Source organism: Anoplopoma fimbria, chromosome 5 (genome assembly GCF_027596085.1).
Source record: "Anoplopoma fimbria isolate UVic2021 breed Golden Eagle Sablefish chromosome 5, Afim_UVic_2022, whole genome shotgun sequence".
NCBI classification, from domain to species: Eukaryota; Metazoa; Chordata; class Actinopteri; order Perciformes; family Anoplopomatidae; genus Anoplopoma; species Anoplopoma fimbria.
The window spans coordinates 4,695,400-4,712,324 of NC_072453.1; the positions used below are offsets into that span (position 1 = coordinate 4,695,400).

At 39.7% G+C, this 16,925-nt stretch overlaps 2 protein-coding genes across 2 annotated transcripts; both read right to left on the bottom strand.

Annotated features, from left to right (window-relative positions):
* Nucleotides 1-5,568: 5,568 nt before the first annotated feature.
* On the bottom strand, nt 5,569-8,233 carry msrb1b (methionine sulfoxide reductase B1b). The gene is made up of 4 exons (XM_054599352.1): nt 8,062-8,233; nt 7,200-7,342; nt 6,973-7,090; nt 5,569-6,199 (listed from the first exon to the last, which is right to left on the bottom strand). The coding sequence occupies exons 1-4, from the start codon at nt 8,114-8,116 to the stop codon at nt 6,183-6,185; spliced, it is 333 nt and encodes a 110-aa protein (XP_054455327.1). The 5' UTR covers nt 8,117-8,233; the 3' UTR covers nt 5,569-6,182.
* A 1,102-nt stretch (nt 8,234-9,335) lies between these two features.
* On the bottom strand, nt 9,336-11,188 carry neurl2 (neuralized E3 ubiquitin protein ligase 2). Its single transcript, XM_054599420.1, has 2 exons — nt 10,411-11,188; nt 9,336-9,451 (listed from the first exon to the last, which is right to left on the bottom strand). Exons 1-2 carry the CDS (start codon nt 11,186-11,188, stop codon nt 9,336-9,338), a joined length of 894 nt encoding a protein of 297 aa, XP_054455395.1.
* Nucleotides 11,189-16,925: the final 5,737 nt, after the last annotated feature.

Genomic DNA, 16,925 nt, shown 5'->3' on the forward strand with positions numbered 1-16,925 from the left:
CTTGAAGTTGTTAAAGGCATAAGTATGCTTCAAATGAAGTGCTTGTTGGATTGTCAGGCAGCGTCTGAGACACATTCGACTTAGACAATCCAAGCAATTGGTAGACATCTAAGAAGAAAGGCAATAAGTCAGCAAACACCCTTGTTGCCTTCTAGCTCAAACCCCATTTAAAGCTGAAAGGTGTCGATACCTCGCTGTCTGTGCCGCCCGCTCACCGACTTATTGAGCCGCAGCTCAATGCTCTGTATCTCTGGGTATGATGCATGGCCATAGGTGTGTGGGGTCCGCGGAGACCTGACAGATGCCGCTGACATTGGGGACACAGGCGGACCCTGGTGAGCCGGGCGCTGCACTCTACAGGCATCACATGTCAGGACATCAAGATGGATGGTAGCGATTGTCTGTGTGTCCAGAGGATGGAGCATAATTTAGCCCAGATGCTAAGTGACTCTTGTCCCACTGATGGACTGGTTAGCTGTCTGCGGGATGATGAGGATTGTAGACAGTTTATGATTAAACTTCTGACCACACAATCTTCACACAACATACTTTTCAAATTTAAAGCTTTTGTTACCAGACTTACTTTCCTAAACTCAAGGCTAGCATTGCTTGAGCCCTGTTAATAAACAGCTACTGTTGTATTTGTTTAAAATGTCAATAACATTAACAGTTTAGGTGTCAAAATGTGTCAAATGTCACACAAATCTCCACAGATTTTACGCTTGTAGGTCATTTACGTGTCATTTGCAATAATACTACTAAGCCTGGGGAGAGAAAGAGGAGTACGAAAAGCAACAGAGTTTCCAGGGTGGCTTCAAACCAGAGATCTTGAGGCTATGCAAAGTGGAAGGAGATATTTGGGGTGCCAAGGGTTCCAAGTAAAAGTACCATTCATTTTTCCTCTAATCAGGTATGTGTCTCACAGATGGAGCTCTTCTACGGCTTGATCGGCATATTGGCTCAAAATATTAACAACTGCGTCAGAAAAATCTGCTTCTTCCTTAAAAAGTCAAAGGTACAAGCATGTGTAAATAAGACTTTTCGGGGAGAATATAATTGCGACTCCCAATGTGCAAATATCTCGATTTCTGCTGAATTGATTTTTACCAATTGTTTTAAAATGAATTTCCTAAATTTATGGAAGTGCAAATAATATCAGTGGAGTAACTGCTTGAGGCCATAGAGCTTCAAGCAAAAGTAAGGACTGCTTAACAATTGAACAAACAAATAAAAAAAAAAACAAGTGGAAACATCTCTACTCCTTCTTTAGTGCTCTGTTCGAGGAGATCCGCTATCATACTGTCCCACTTGAAAGGTGAACTTGCATCCATTAAATTTCATTATGTTGCACCAATGTTCAACAATCACTCCTGGGGAAATTTATCACTCTATAAGCGGTACTTTGCTGACATCACAGACCCACCCTGTTGTTAATACACTAGCTGGCTGCCAAGAGCAGTTAACCATAATATAATTGCTTTAGTACGAAATGACATCACACGCCTTTGAGTGAATGAGCAAGTTGAGGCCTAAGATTGTCTTCCTGAGAGCACGACATTCAAACCACAGTTTCTGTTGGTGAGGGAGGGGCGGCCATTTCACAATAACAGTGAGATTTAACCAGGAAGGCCAGATTCTGTATACTAATCCTAAAAAAAGGAGATTAGACTATCTTCCTGTAGGACAGGATACCACTAACATGCCCTGATGCTGGTGTGGTACAGCTTTCATTGTGTAGCAGCTGCCCCTATGAGTGGAGGCATTTACATGAATGTTTAATGGTTAAATTTAACTCTTAATCTAGATGTAGAGTATAGCGCTTCACTTTCCCATAACAAAACCATTGTCTCTGTGAGTGTGTGTTTGTGTGTGTTTTGGCACGACATCCTGCTCTAATATGGCCTAATAACCACCATGTCATCCACCTGTTTTTTGGCTCAGGGCTAGCAATGACTGATGGGGCAATTTTGAATAATCATCTTATCTGATCTGGAGCTCATGAGCTGAAACCCAAAGAAATTACGGACCATAAATGTGAAATGTCGTCTATTCTGAAAAACCCTGGGGGTTTATCCACTTTGGGGAAAATGGTACAATGGAGGATTTTCAATGCACTTTCTCTAAAATAATGTTGATCAAGTCTGAACAAGTGTTTGTTTTGTACACCGAAGCATTTACTTTCATAGAATACACTCTTTTGGTTTCATTTACCCTTTCAATCATTTTGAAGTTGGGGATTTCTACCGGAACTTTTAACATTTAATGGATCAGTACAGCAAAGAAAAGGAAAGGTGGGGTTCTTGAATGCAACAGTGCAAAGAAAATACCTTTTAGAAGATGCAGCTGTCCTCTGAATACCCTTTCCTTTTATAACATTGTGAAGGTAGCGCTTTCCCCCACTGAATCAAACATTAACCCTGTGTTTAAATTGTCTCAGGGCAGCCGGGTTAATGCAGTGCCTGTGTGACCCAACAGCGTAATGTCTTCCCTCTGAGGGGATTCACCATTAACCTCAAGTTCCCTGGTACAAAAAAGGTTTCTTGAATTTACACTGCATTGAGAGAGGGCTTCTCCTCTGTTGATACTTTCATTTTATCATTGGAAAACACAAAGTGAAACCCAAAATGCTGCTTGGGTCTGAATATGAATCATAAATTATCTATGTTTTCGTCTCATAGTTGGGCACATTTTACGAACTGCATGTCTGTTCAAACCAGTTTTGGTAGTTGTGGTCCAGACACATGACACTTTGTTATTGCCAAAACACTCCTTTGAATTCTGGTTTTACTGGAAAATAGAATAGTGAAGCAATGAAAGAAAAACTACTATCATTTACCTATATCAACCTGAAAGGAGAATAATTGTTATTTTGATTAAGTATTTTCTTTAAACAGAGGACAATATTATGTAAATATAGTCAGATATCTAGTAAGGCAAAGAACGAATGAAAGAACAAAAAAGAAAACCATGAAAGGAATGGTTCAGTCTCTGAATTGAAAATTAAAAGTACGGCAACATTGGTGTGAATGAATCTTCTTCACCAAAGTACAGAGCAGAGAAAAAAAAGGAGAGACTGGCCGAACATAATGCGGTTGGTGTGTACTGTACGTTGCCAGCCGGCCAACGGCTAATATCTGTAAAGTCTACCTATGTTTTGGACAAATACTTAAACTTTCCAACGGTCAGATATGTGGAGCATGCATGCTAACCCATGGTTACATTGGTCAACATTATACCTTCTTAACATAGTCATTATTGTGAGCATGTTAGAACTTTGACATTAGCTTTTAACTCAAAGCAACACGGTGCTCAAGTACAGCCTCACAGATCGGCTAGCATGGCTGTTAAATATTAAAAACAATCAAAATAAATCCCTGTTTCTAGTCTTGTATTAAATAAAATGTGTTTTCATTGTATTCAATCTGAAGCTAGCCAGTTTCCCCAAGTTATAGCAGGTTCAAAGGGGAGTAACATTATTCTGACATTACTCATTGAAAGTAGCTAACTAACATTAGTTCTTAAGTTAACCACTGCATTAAACCTTAAAACTCAAAGAAGCCGATGCATATTTTGGTAAGCCTAGAACTAGTTTACATTAAAATATAATTTTACAGTGCTGCATTTTAGAACAAAAAAATTCCCACACACTGTCTTCTTCACTTGCATATAAGTATATTCAGTCTCAACGTTTTGGTATGTAGACCTTCATCAGGTTACTTTTGTGCTGCATTTTGAAAATATTTTTATATTTATAACATTTTGAGTCATATTTTACACAGCCTTTCTTTTCATCTGTTGTTACTTAAACTTGCGCGTATGTCCTTCTAAAGTAGCGGGTAAGTGGTTGCTCTGCATTAGGGTGATTTTTTTATTAGAAGCTGGAAAAAAACTAAAAATAAGTAGAAAGGATGAAGGAAAATGTAGAATGGGTGATGAGGGAAAGCTAATGAGAGGAAAGACTGAAGTAACCTAGCATAAATGACAAATTAAAGTACAGTGTGTAGAAGTGTAAATTACGGCCAGAATGCATCAAACCTCAAAGACTGATGGAACAGCGTAAAATGATCCAAGGGCTGCTTTTTTGCTTTAATTAGAGCTCACCTCACTTAACTGACGTAGCAATCACATTGTCATGTCCCTGTGTTTGCTTTATGTTTATCATACATAGCCACTCCTGTACAGTTTGATGGGCAGAGCATAACCCCACCACTGCCAAGGTTGTGGGTTTGATTACTAGCGGGACCACCTATGCTAAAAATGCACACACTCACAGTACAGCAAGGCATCTTGGGTGAAAACAACCACTGAAAGAATAAACTGCTGAGTGTTTGCCTGCCAAGACAACACAGGAAGAGATTTACTCAGCCATAGCAACCTCAATGCAAGGTCAGGCTTCTCCATCACACTGAGGGCTGAAATTCATTTGAATACCTCTGGCAGCGTGCAGAAGTGCAGTTGCATGTATGTGGAGTGGTGCTCCAGAATAATCAAATTGTTGATGCCGAGAGTTCAACGACCTCAACACATGTTATGATGACCTCTCATAATTGCACACTACAAGAAGTGATGTTTTGAAAGAAAACATGCTTCAAACTTAACTTGTCTGTGGCGAGACCAATGAAATGAAGGACAGCTTGCGTCTTTTTGTGTGTGTGTGTTTTGCCGTGTGTGTGTGTGTGTGTGTGTGTGTGTGAATGCTGTATGTGAAGGTATCAATGCATGACATAACATCAGGTGAAAAGAGACGTGAGAGAATTGTCCAAGAGGAGTATGGCAGTCTGTGTTGTGATTAGCACGCATGTTTCTGTGATTGTGTGTGTGTGTGTGTATGTGTGTGTTAGGCTACTTCCTTTGTAATGATACCCCTCGGTCTCTCACCAGGCGGCCGGTCTACTCCTCTGAACCTCGGGGTCTTTGCCAACCCCCAGAGCCCAGAGAAAAAGGCCTGGAGCTGCACCACAGAGAGAGAGCCCGGGCCCATGTTAGCTATTGAAACAACCAACATTCATAATTAATGCACGACAACAAACACGGACAGTTTATGCTCATAACAAGCAAGCTGCTACACCTGCAGGTACACCAAACACTGTACAAAAACAGATAGTATCACATATTGTTTACATCAGACTATCTGTGATCTAGCAGGATGATAGCTCCATCTAGAGGTCAGTTTGAGGAACATCAGTTTCTCTTCTTGTGCCTTATATTTTGTTCTTAAGTTATAATTACTGATATAGTGGCATTTCACTGTTATAGTCAGTGGAAGTAGAGCTAATTTTAGAGGAATAGGAACTTCAACAACTTAACATGGTGTTGTATTCAACCTGGGTAGTTTAATCTATTACAGTGCATCATGTTTCTTATGTTCATATGTTTGGAATGTAAAATCTTAATTCATAAATAAACTATTGCTATCAGATAAATGTGATAAAGTAAAAAGTATTTTATTTCCCTTTGAATTGTTTTGAACTAGAAGTATAAAACTACATTAATAGAAATATACAAGTACAGTACAGTACAGTACTTGACGTACCTTCACTGAAAATAATGACATGACAAAAATCTATTAAACTATTATTTATTGTTTGTTCCTCATCAATATCATGTAACAAGCAGTCATCAAAATGTTTTGCATTTGTCCACTGAACTCTTGGCTCTAGGTGAATTTTTCAAAGTAAAATGCAAATATAGAAAAGTTCTAAAGTTCAAAAAAATCTTGAAATAAACACACAAAACAGATACTAAAAGAGTGGACTGATGTGAGCTTCTCCAGTGCATAGATAATACGGTTACATTTACCCTTAGGAGGTAATTAGGAGTAATTGATAGCAGCAATATCATGTAAAATTAAACAGATAGTGAAAAACCAAGCAAAAATTCATAATTTCTTAATAAGATAATGTGCATCTACTGATATGATTTAAATTTTAAAATGTATTATCATCGAGTTAAAATGTATTTAAGTATGAGGTATTTGAGGAATGTAACTTTTTTTTGTAAAGGAATATTTGCAGATGTGAGGTCCGGTCACTTTGTCACAGGCTGGTCATAGATTCTTCAGTGGACAGGACGTCCCTCTCAGGCCTTTTCCCCGTCCACGTCACACACTGACCCGACCTGTTCACTGGTCCTGGACTGAGCCGCAGTTACAGCAGCCGGAGTAGAAACTCATACCTCGCTCTTCACTGCTTGTCCTTGACTGGGACAGAGACAAAAGAGAAACACGAAAAATGTTGATTCACAAATACACAAAAAATATGATATCAGTCAAAACATACAAAAATAGATGAATGTGTAGTGTAGAAGCAGAACAGTGCATCGATGGTCAGTGGACAAATTAGAAAATAGACATACATTTTTTAGTTAGGCGCAAATACAGTAATGGAAAGTATCTAAAAACATTAACTTACGTTTTTATTAACAATTTTACATCAAAAACACATGCTTCTAAAATGTCATGTAGGGGTCAGTGACAGCAAACTAAAAATGTCAACATGCTTTCAATGCAATCAATAAATCTTTTTTTTTTTTAGATTGACTTAATCGTTACTTTTAGTTCATTATGCTGTATATAAGTTTGTATTTTTACTCAAGAAAGCTGTTGAATGACTGACCTTTACTTGTAATGGAGTATTATTATATTATTATTATACTATAGGATCTAATACGCCTTCCTTATGGCCTGTGCCACTTTGTTGCTGCAGCCCTGGAGGAATGGATGTGAATAGGATTGAATTTATGCTTTGTGCACAAAGGATCTTTAAAAAAAAAAACCACACACACTCAAAACCAACATCTCTCTGCATAGACAACGACCTACTTTACAGAATATACAGACCTCGCTGTTAAGGGATCTCATTATTATTTTCTACTTTTTAGAGTATTCCTCTAAATTAAAGCTGTCCTCATTCACAATAAAACCTCTGGCCTGCACACATGCATATGTCTCTCTCACGTCTGTGGTCATTTTACCTTTGTTTGGGACAAACTTGAGCGAGTGACTGAATATTCAAAAGCGTGAGACTCCTTCCTCCGGGCCGTCATTTACAAACTCATGGCCGAGCCCGTTGCCACACTTGCCACACAGAACCTGCATAAATAAAAACACACTCACGTCATCCTCCTGGCTAACATCCTGCTTGATGTGCGTGAAATGATGCAGCAGCTGAAAAACAAAGGTGGGCTCAGAAGACTGTGACCTTGTAGGCAGTGAGGGTCTCCATCATCTTGGTGACACTGTCCTCTCTGATGGTGTCAGTGAACGCCGGCCAGGGAGACGAGTGGGCGAACTTGGACCGACTGGAGAACAGTGGATGGTTACACTGGGAGCACACATACATACCTGCAGGGGACAGTTACTTTTAAAAGCCATTGCATTGCATTGTTTCATTTCTCCCCTTAGAGATGTTTTTTTATGTAATAGGGAAAATCGGTCCAAAGGTAAAACTTATAATGAAAGGGATAAACTCCCAAGAAAAGAATCAAAATATAGGTGTATTTTATTCTTATTTTTCTGTCATTTTCTCCGAAATACTCAATACATTTATTGCAAGAAAAATCTGTCTTTGGTTGACCAGCCGAAAACTTGTGTCATCAAAGAGGAGGAGGCCAAATGGCTTTTTATTAAAGGGGTCAAACGCCTAGGTTGGAAAAACTGCAATAAGGTCAATTTACTTAAATATACCACAACTTTAGTGCAAGTGTATTTCAATATCAAATAAAATGACTGTTATTACTGCTGAATTCTTACCATAATTATCAACAACAGCTTTCTTATTACTATTATTTTTAGTAATAAGATTATTATTATTATTTTAATTTCTATTAGAAACTTCACTTTGAATTTACAAATCTTATATACCATGGTAAAAATTACCAATTATTTAATTTGACAATTTCGTGACACCCCGTGCCCTTCCTCTCTACCCATCACTGTGATATTACATAACAATTGAATACTAGTTTGCCATTAAAAGCCCTCCATATGAAGCCAAACGTTGGCCGAACACCTCTATAATCCAGACCAGAAGGAGGGTCTGGATTATAGGAGGGCCTGCTCACCTGGTTTGAAATGATCCTTGTAGACCTCACCGCCAAAGAACTTACAGAAAGACATGCTGCAGTATCTGCACGGGTCAGCTTAAGGATAAGCACATATAAATCTGGTTCAGTCTTTTCTTCTTACGGCAGTGACGGATGAACGGACGCTCTCCTGTTTTTCCTCCTCTCGTGTGAAGTGATCCAGGATGGAGATTAAACGGGAGCTCCTCCCACTGCAGTTACCTGTATGTACACCAGATGTCAGTGTCTGACAACAAGAGTGCACCTGGACTTTACTGACCCCTTGTACACATCCTATAACAGATTTACTAGATGGCATCATCACCACAGTCTGCCTCATTTTGAGAAAGTACTTGTTAAAGCTTGTATCATAAAGTTTGAATCAAATTAAGATTCTGACAAGCCTGTATGTTTTCCCTCTTAGTCACCGTTTCATGTCACATACCAAGACTTTCCTTCGTTCAAACATATTTTGTAAAAACCCAAATTCAGGAGACATTCCAATTATTTATTTTTTCCTGCTGTCATGAGGTTGTCTGATTGTCTGACTCGATATCTGAGAAAATGTATTAGTATCACCCGGATAGAACCTTCTTACTGTTGCATGCAAACACCTACTACAGCTGAGGTGATCACATTCCCATTTTAACTTGAATTATCTACTGCTTTGATCATTACATTTATCTAAATTGACAGATTATTTGAAACCACGAGACATGGCTCTCTTATTTGCAAGCTGAGGATGATCATATATATAAGTCAGAGAACATATTGCCAGCTATGACAACAAATCGGGTTGGGGCCAAAAACCTACACACCTGTAAAGTTTCCGTTCTTGCACGGTGACTCTAGCGTTTGATAAAATCTTTCTGCAGGCAGACATATACACACCTGGGAAAGTACTGTGGTAGTTTCCAGCCACAGTGTGTGTCTGCAGGACAACATTTTTCCACGATGATGCACACATAGATGCACAAGGTGAAAACAATACCAGCGACATTCCTAACACTTACGCTGTGAGTGAAGAAGTTGCAGAATGACAGAGACAGACAACCTAACAAATAATGTGAGTTTATTTAAGTTGTCCTCTCAGAGAAATCATGTCAGCGTTATCAGTGTCTGGCAGGTATCAATAGCATAGCTGTAAAAACACTTTTAGATCTATTTTTAAAATGAGACACAGGCTTCAGTCATGAAAATAAATATATTTTTCTTGGTAGAAACAGGGAGAGTAATCAGAAATTATATTTCTGTCCATTGCAGGTCTGTATCCTTCATTCATACTTGCAGTAGTGCTTCAGAGCCTCTGGCAGCTCCAGCCAGTCAATGGCCATCCTATGGACAATGTGCTTCTGGATGGCTTTCCTACACAATGTCTGCAAGGAGGAGACTGAAGCAACAGAGAAAGAAGACAAAAGACACAAACCGTGTGTGGATTAGCAGAATCACAGTAATGAAGAAAATTAAAGAGAATTGATGAAGAATTATGCATTAAAAGTATGGATGGATTACTGAATGGGTCTCTGGGCCAGAGCCTATATACAGATGTAGAAGTGTGGTGAATTAGTTAATTTAATTAAAGCATTTCTTGTAAAGCAACAACAAACACACACAAAATGGCCACAAAGAGACTCAGAACTCCATAAAATGGCAGAAATGCAAAAAGACTACAAAGACACTCAAAATGATTACAAAGAGACATAAAACAATCACAATGAGAATCCAAAAGACTACAAAGAGATGCAAAACGATTACAAAAATATGCAAAACAAGCACAAACAGAGTCAAAACCACTACAAAGAGACTCAAAAAGACTACAAAGAGATGCAAAATGATGCAAAACCACTACAAAGAGACTCAAAAAGACTACAAAGAGATGCAAAATGATTACAAAAAGATGCAAAACAATCAAAAACATACGACTACAAAGAGACTCAAAAATACTACAAAGAGATGCAAAACAAAGCAAAACAACCACAGACAACTAAAAATGACTACAAAGAGATTCAAAAAGACTACAAAGAGATGCAAAACGATTACCGAAAGATGCAAAACAATCCAAAACATACCCCAAAAAACTACAAAGATATGCAAAACAACCTCAAAGAGACACAAAATGACTACTAAGTAACTCAAAAAGACTACAAAGACCCTAAAAACAAATACAAAGAGATGCAAAAAAACACAAAGAGACACAAAGTGACCTCAAAGGGACACAAATAGACTACATAGAGGCTCAAATGACTACAAACAACATCTCTCGGTTGTTTTTGTGTCTTTTTCTGGATCACCTGCAAAATGTTATGCAGTAACATGATGATTGATTAACAGTATCAATGTAACACTCACATCCATACTCCACCTGGACAATCCGGACACACTTGGTCGCAGCAAAGACGTCCACCACAGCATGGAGAGGCTGGATTGAGGGAATCCCCTTTGCCGAGGCTCCCATGTCCTCACCATTGATGATAATGTGCATATCAGCCAGGTCTTGCCCTTTAGCCACATACAGTACTCCTATCCGGCTGCGTCTGGCTGTGGGAGGTAGGGTGTTGGTCTTATACAAGTCGTCCAAAATGTGGCTGTAGCGTCCGGGCCTGCTCCGACCGACCAGCTTGTCTCTGGGGATCCGAACATCCTCAATGTACAAGTGAGAGTCAGTAAAGAAAGTCTTTGTTTTGATGTTTCCTACTCCTCTATCTCCCTCAGCTCCTCCATCTCCATCCTCCCCTCTTCCAAGCCTCCGGCCCCCAGCCAGTCCTCCGTCTCCAGCCTCTTGACCCCCCGCTCCAGGATCCTCTATGATCTTGTTGTGGTTGCGAGTGATGGCGAAAACCCAGCTGTCCCCTGAGTCTGTCATGTCTGGGATGGAGTATTCGGGTACCATGTCTAAGTTTCCGGGGTCCCTGGCAGTCAGGCCGACCCGGAGGTGGCCGCACCAGCCCAGCTCCTTGTCCTCGATCTCTATGAGGAAAATCTCCCCGGGCTTCAGAGGGTGTTTGCTGAAACACACTCCATTTGCAAAGCTCTCCACACGGGTGGCCTGGGTTCCTGAGATGTCCAGTCTGACATTTGAGCCATGTATCGGGTGGAACTCCATGAACTGGTCGGGAAAGGGCTGCATTTTCAATTGGATTGTCAAAAAAACCCCACAAGAAACAGAGATAGACTTACTGAAACTTGCCAATCAAACAGCCTTGCAAAGGTTTCGGACTATTGCCGGTACGCACATGGTCTCCGTAGAGGCGCAGCAACTTGCACAGACGAAAGACTAGATCCCTGCTCTGCCTGTCTGTGGGCCACTCAGAGAAGCTTCTGGTGGAGGGCTATTTTTGAACTGCATATGTCAACAGATGGCAAGGTATGTGTGATGTGTATGTGTGTGTGTGTGTGTGTGTGTGTGTGTTTGTGTGTTGAGGGGGGGTGGCCAACTTGCACATGCACACAGTCACTCACTCACACTAGACATGCACAAAGAGTGAAAAGGGGTTAGATGGAGCAACAAAGGCCTCTGGGCTCCGGCACTCATTCAATTTCACAAACCCTTCATAAAACCATATGCCATGGAGATATGTTGAACAGCAAGCCTTTCATAGCTGCACTCTAAATATAGTCATGCCTCGCGAATACAGTCTGGGTTTCATTCTCATGTAAAGCAGCAATTATATTATTAAGTAATATACCAGGAGAGAGAGGGCTGTGGAGATGTATTATGATAATGGAGTTATAGCATAAGAATATGAAGAAGAATTATATTTTAAAAGGAAAACCATAAGCAGATTTTATATTCATGATATACTGTATGACTGAGAGTAAAGGCTGCTGATTTACATCATATCATTTCAGTCTTAAGGTATGAGGTATTTTTATCAAGTCGTATTAATTATACAGTATGTTAATTAGAGCTACCCCTTATACCCACTACAGCCATCATTGGTTATATAACAGGTCTAATTTTAAGTAATTTGCTGTGTGCAGTTAAGAAATGATGTCCTTGCTGGATGTGGGACAGAGGTCACTGTTCAACCCTATAGCTTAAAGTGAAACTACATCTTAAAAGTAAACACATTATTTTGCTTAGAAAATGAAAAGGTATCTTTTTGAGAAATGAAACACACCTTTACTCACTTTACTACACTTGGGGAGTATGCTTCTAGAGCTTTACTTGGTCTGGTATGACCACTATCGAATGGTGGCTATTGCTAGCTAATGTAAACAAGCATAAATATTGCTGTATAACTGACATTACTTCTCTAATTTTCTTACACAATGCTTAGCATTGACCATTATGCCAAAGTTTTGCAACCAACTTTTCTCTCTATGTGAAATATATGCCTTTTTAATCACAAAATAATAATAATAATAATAATAATAATAATAATAATAATAATAATAATAATAATAATAATAATAATAATAATAATAATAATAAATAATAATAATAATTTTCTTTTTTTATCATCAATCCTATGATGATTCTCCTTCTCCAGATCTACTTATTAATGCTGGTCTCTGGTGTCAACATTGAATCTTCATCACCTGCTCAAGGTCTGCAAGATGGAAGGGTGCTTATAACTGCTCTCTGTTCCTTTTCACACTGTCCAGCACATACTCTGGCCCAGAGTCTCTTTGATAAAGTTAAGCACATCACGGTCAATCCTCTGGTATTGAGTGGGTCCAGAGACCACAAGACCAGGGCCTCATTAAATGGAATATGCAGCATGAGCTCTGGTGCGCTGTACCAGGTGGTCTTCACACAGACACCAGGCTGAACAGCAGACAAAGGATGAGTCAGGACAGTCAGTTTGACTTTCAGTGACTGCTGCTGGCGGTCCACAACCGTAACATTGTTGAGGTCAGCATGTAAAATTCCTATGGACCTCTGGTGGGACAGAGCTGTGCCCTGCTGATGACATGATGGCTCTGTCATGGGAAGACTCTACTTGTTTCTGTCCTCCATGTTATCCTACAGGAGTCCAAAATTGAGGCACATGGGATTTTTGTCGAAGAAAAAGCCATTCGCCCTCACGTTGTTGCATAATGTCCGCATTCGAACCTTTTTTTTTTACTCTATTGATAGTATGGAGCTTTCCCTGTTTGGATTTAGGACATTATAAAACATTAAAAGTCCATGTCGAATTTCAAAATTGCAGATAAAAAGCAACTTTATTCCCATGTTTCCGCCCTTGGTGCTAAGTTTCATTATCATCCTGCTTAATACAAATAAATTAAACTATCAGTATAAAGACATCAGCAAAATATAATCATACAAATGCAACAGTTAATAAATAAAAATATTCTGCGCATATATTCCTGTAATATGGGATCTTGGGTGATACTGTCAGTCATTCCATGAAGCCAGCCACGCTATTCAGGAGTTTGTCCTCAAGTCACTGATGGATGGGGGTTATTGTCTCTCACCCCAGCTGCAGCCTGCACACCACTAGGCCTGTTCCTCACATTGTCATTTCTAGGGCTTCTGGGTTGTAATATGTAGGCCAAGATGGAAGGAGGGAAGGAGAAAGAGAGATGGGATGACATTCATTATTATATCCTCTTTTTTCTTTCTTTATTGTCACAGGACTGTTTCCATCTTTTTGCCACTGAACAAAAAAAGTTGACCTATTAGTAATAATTTGGATACTTGAGTACCCAGATTAGAACATTACACTAACCCTCAAGCTGAATTTTAGCTCCCACCGTGTTTTATACAAATAGACAGCAAATACACTGTGGATTGCAAAGTAGTGTGGGTGAGTTTTGTGTGTGTGTGCGTCTGTTGGGGCTGCAGGACTCTTAATCTGGATTATCATGCAGCGCGGCCATGCTTTTCATAATCAGTTTGGTGAGCTGTGATTCTCGGCAGCGCATGACACATCTGGATGCAGGCAGTCGGTGAAGGGGAGGTATTTGTGTGTGAGAATGTGTGTGTGTGTGTGTGTGTGAGAGAGAGAGAGAGAGAGAGAGAGAGAGAGATAGAGAGTGAGTGAGAGCGTTGAGACTCCTCACTCCGCGGTCCTTGCGCACACAGATGGAGAGGGAACCGGCAGACGACATCCCTGACCGGCGGGTTTAGTCACATTTCCATGCAAATCATTTTTCTCTGTAAGTATATTTTATTCCTCTTCTCCATTTATGTTGTTATTCTTTGTTTCCCCTTGCAAAAACATCATCAGCGCTACACAAATTTGCAACGCAATTTAAAAAATAAATAAGACTAGGAGTCTGCAAGAATATGTATTGCCTGGGTCTCATACCGGACAGTGCAGCATTGATGGCGTTTTGCAGCATTTTCTCAGTAACTATAACTTGTCTTGTCTGCATGTCACACTTGTTAGTCGTCCATAAGTAAAACGAGTGCAGCGTTCGGGGTGAAGGCGGAAGGTTTGCACTGAATTATGTGACCTGAAGTTTAGCACAAGTAGCCATGTGTTGTATTGTTTACATTTTGATTCTGTAATATGACCCTACTGAATTTTGTTTTCAGATCAGTTTTAGCCCATAGGCGTACTTTACCCATTCTGGAATCGCCGCAACTAACAATTTGTATTTATTTTTTATTAATCTGTCGAATTATTGAATTGAATTATTTATCCAGTGAAATAATAGAAAGTAGAGGGGGGGGAAATGTCCTAGAGCCCATGTGCCATATTTTAGTTTCATGTTTTATTTGACTAAAAGTAAAAAACAAAATTTATTCTCATATATGACAAAAAAAGCAGCAAATTCTCACATTTGAGAAGCTATAGGACCAGACAAAGTTTGTCATTTTTTCATAGGGGATCAACAGGCTTAGCCACTATGTGGACATATGGACTATGCAGACATATGTGAACTATTTGAAAGAAAAGCCTTGGTTACAATCTATTTTCCAACTCATCAAAACAGTGACCCCCTGCACCCTGTACATAAGCATTTGCATCTGACCTCAAGTAAACAAGAGCACTGATAGCAATCGGTCCTCTGAAGGATTGTGACGTCACTAATAGCTACAATCAACACAGGGTCAGGGAGATGAGCTAGCTTGGAAACACACTCCACCAAATGTTGGTTTAGCCTATAATCCGGCTGTGTGATTTGTCAGATTTCACAGTTAAACCCTGCATTAATGTTAATCTGAGATTGTTACTGTTCGTGTCTGATCAGAAGGTGGCACAGGCAAACACACAAAAACCTCTACATAAACACACTGAGATATAATGTTAGGCTGATGCTTTCACTGATTGAGATGGTAAAGATTTGATCAAACACATTGCAGTGCACTCAGAGCAGATGTGTGATGTGTTTCGTGCTACATTCGTCACACGATCATCCTGTACTTCACACGCAGCCTTATGGAGCATGTTAACAGCTACTACATTAGAGTTTATTATTAAGCATTGTATGCTGCTGGTTAAGGAACCTGAAATGACTTCCCACAAATAGAATATGCTTGGACACCTAAAATGAAGCAGATATTGATTAAAATACTTGCACTTTTTATATTTACAATACTGCACTCGGCCAGCTCTTCTTTCTGCTCTTGCCTTTCTTTGGTTATCCTTGTCCAAGTTTTACTCAGTTTGACCTGTGACAATTTAAACCACAAATCATCAGTTTGGGAAGTCACCAGCGATTGCAACCTTTTTGCAATATTAGGGTTTTTGTTGGGTACCGTTAAGTTAAGAATTCTTCTAATAAATATTTAAAAAAGGACCAGTAATCTATGCATACCATACATCAACTCTTACCAACTCCCTGAGTCTGGCTATATAATGCATTTATTGCTTAATAACGTCAATTTGAGCCTCTATTTATATTATGCTAGCATTGTGGCTCTATCGATCTATACATCGTTTGTAGTTTCGAGTGAAATATCGTGCCAACTACTGAATGGATACCCATGAAATTTGGCATGCATTCATGTCTCCACAGGATGAATTGTAATAACATGTTTTTTTTTATTTCTGCACCATCTTTTACACTACTTCAGATTATTAGCAACAACTAAAGGCATTCCCATCAGCCCTAGTTTTACTTTGTCTTAAGTGCTAATTAGCAATGATTTGCATGCTAGCATGGTACATACTGTAAGTGAAGCATCACAGAAATAATAGCATTGCCTGCAGACTCTTAGTCTTATTTGAAAGTCTGCAGTCAAACCAACATGTTTTGGTTTAAAACAACATGTTTTAGTTTAAAGCCCTCTTCACAGTGGACATTGTAACACTCCAGGCCTAAAGATCTCCCTTAACTTGTTGATTTGGTCCTTTTATTTATTTCAAATCCAGTTACAATAAGGTTGTTCAAAAAAGATGACTAAGCTGCAGCGACTAAATAAACAAACATTTGGATTAGTGAAAAAAAACAAAAAATACAGCAGCAACTAGAGTCCAAATACTGAAGCTTCCAAACTAGCTTGACAATATGGCGACATCGGCCAGTCCTGTTATAGTGTTCTACAATTAGCCTGGACGTAACATTGTTATCTTAACAGTGGTTTAGCCTGCCTGATGTGCGTGTGAGCGCATGTGTTTGTTTTCTGGCACTTTGCAGCAGGTCCTGGTCCCTCTTCCCACCCTGTGAAAAGCTTTGATGAGGGTCTAATGCCGCCTGGCTGCATGTGTGTCTGTGAGGTTTATCTCCCCACCGTCCATTTTGGGTGAGAGCAGATTAGTCAGAATCCACCAGCTGCTGTGGAATTGGTTGAAATTGTGCCACAAAGCGCTGTAATACAGTTACGTAAACGCAACCAGTCAGAGGTGGGGTTTGACTTGCAAGAGCAGGGCACTTGACCCAGAGATACAGCGAGTGAAAAGGGTCCCCACTGGGCCTGCCGTTTCCCAGGTTGTGTCCAGTGATGCAGAGCTGCTCTTTTCTCC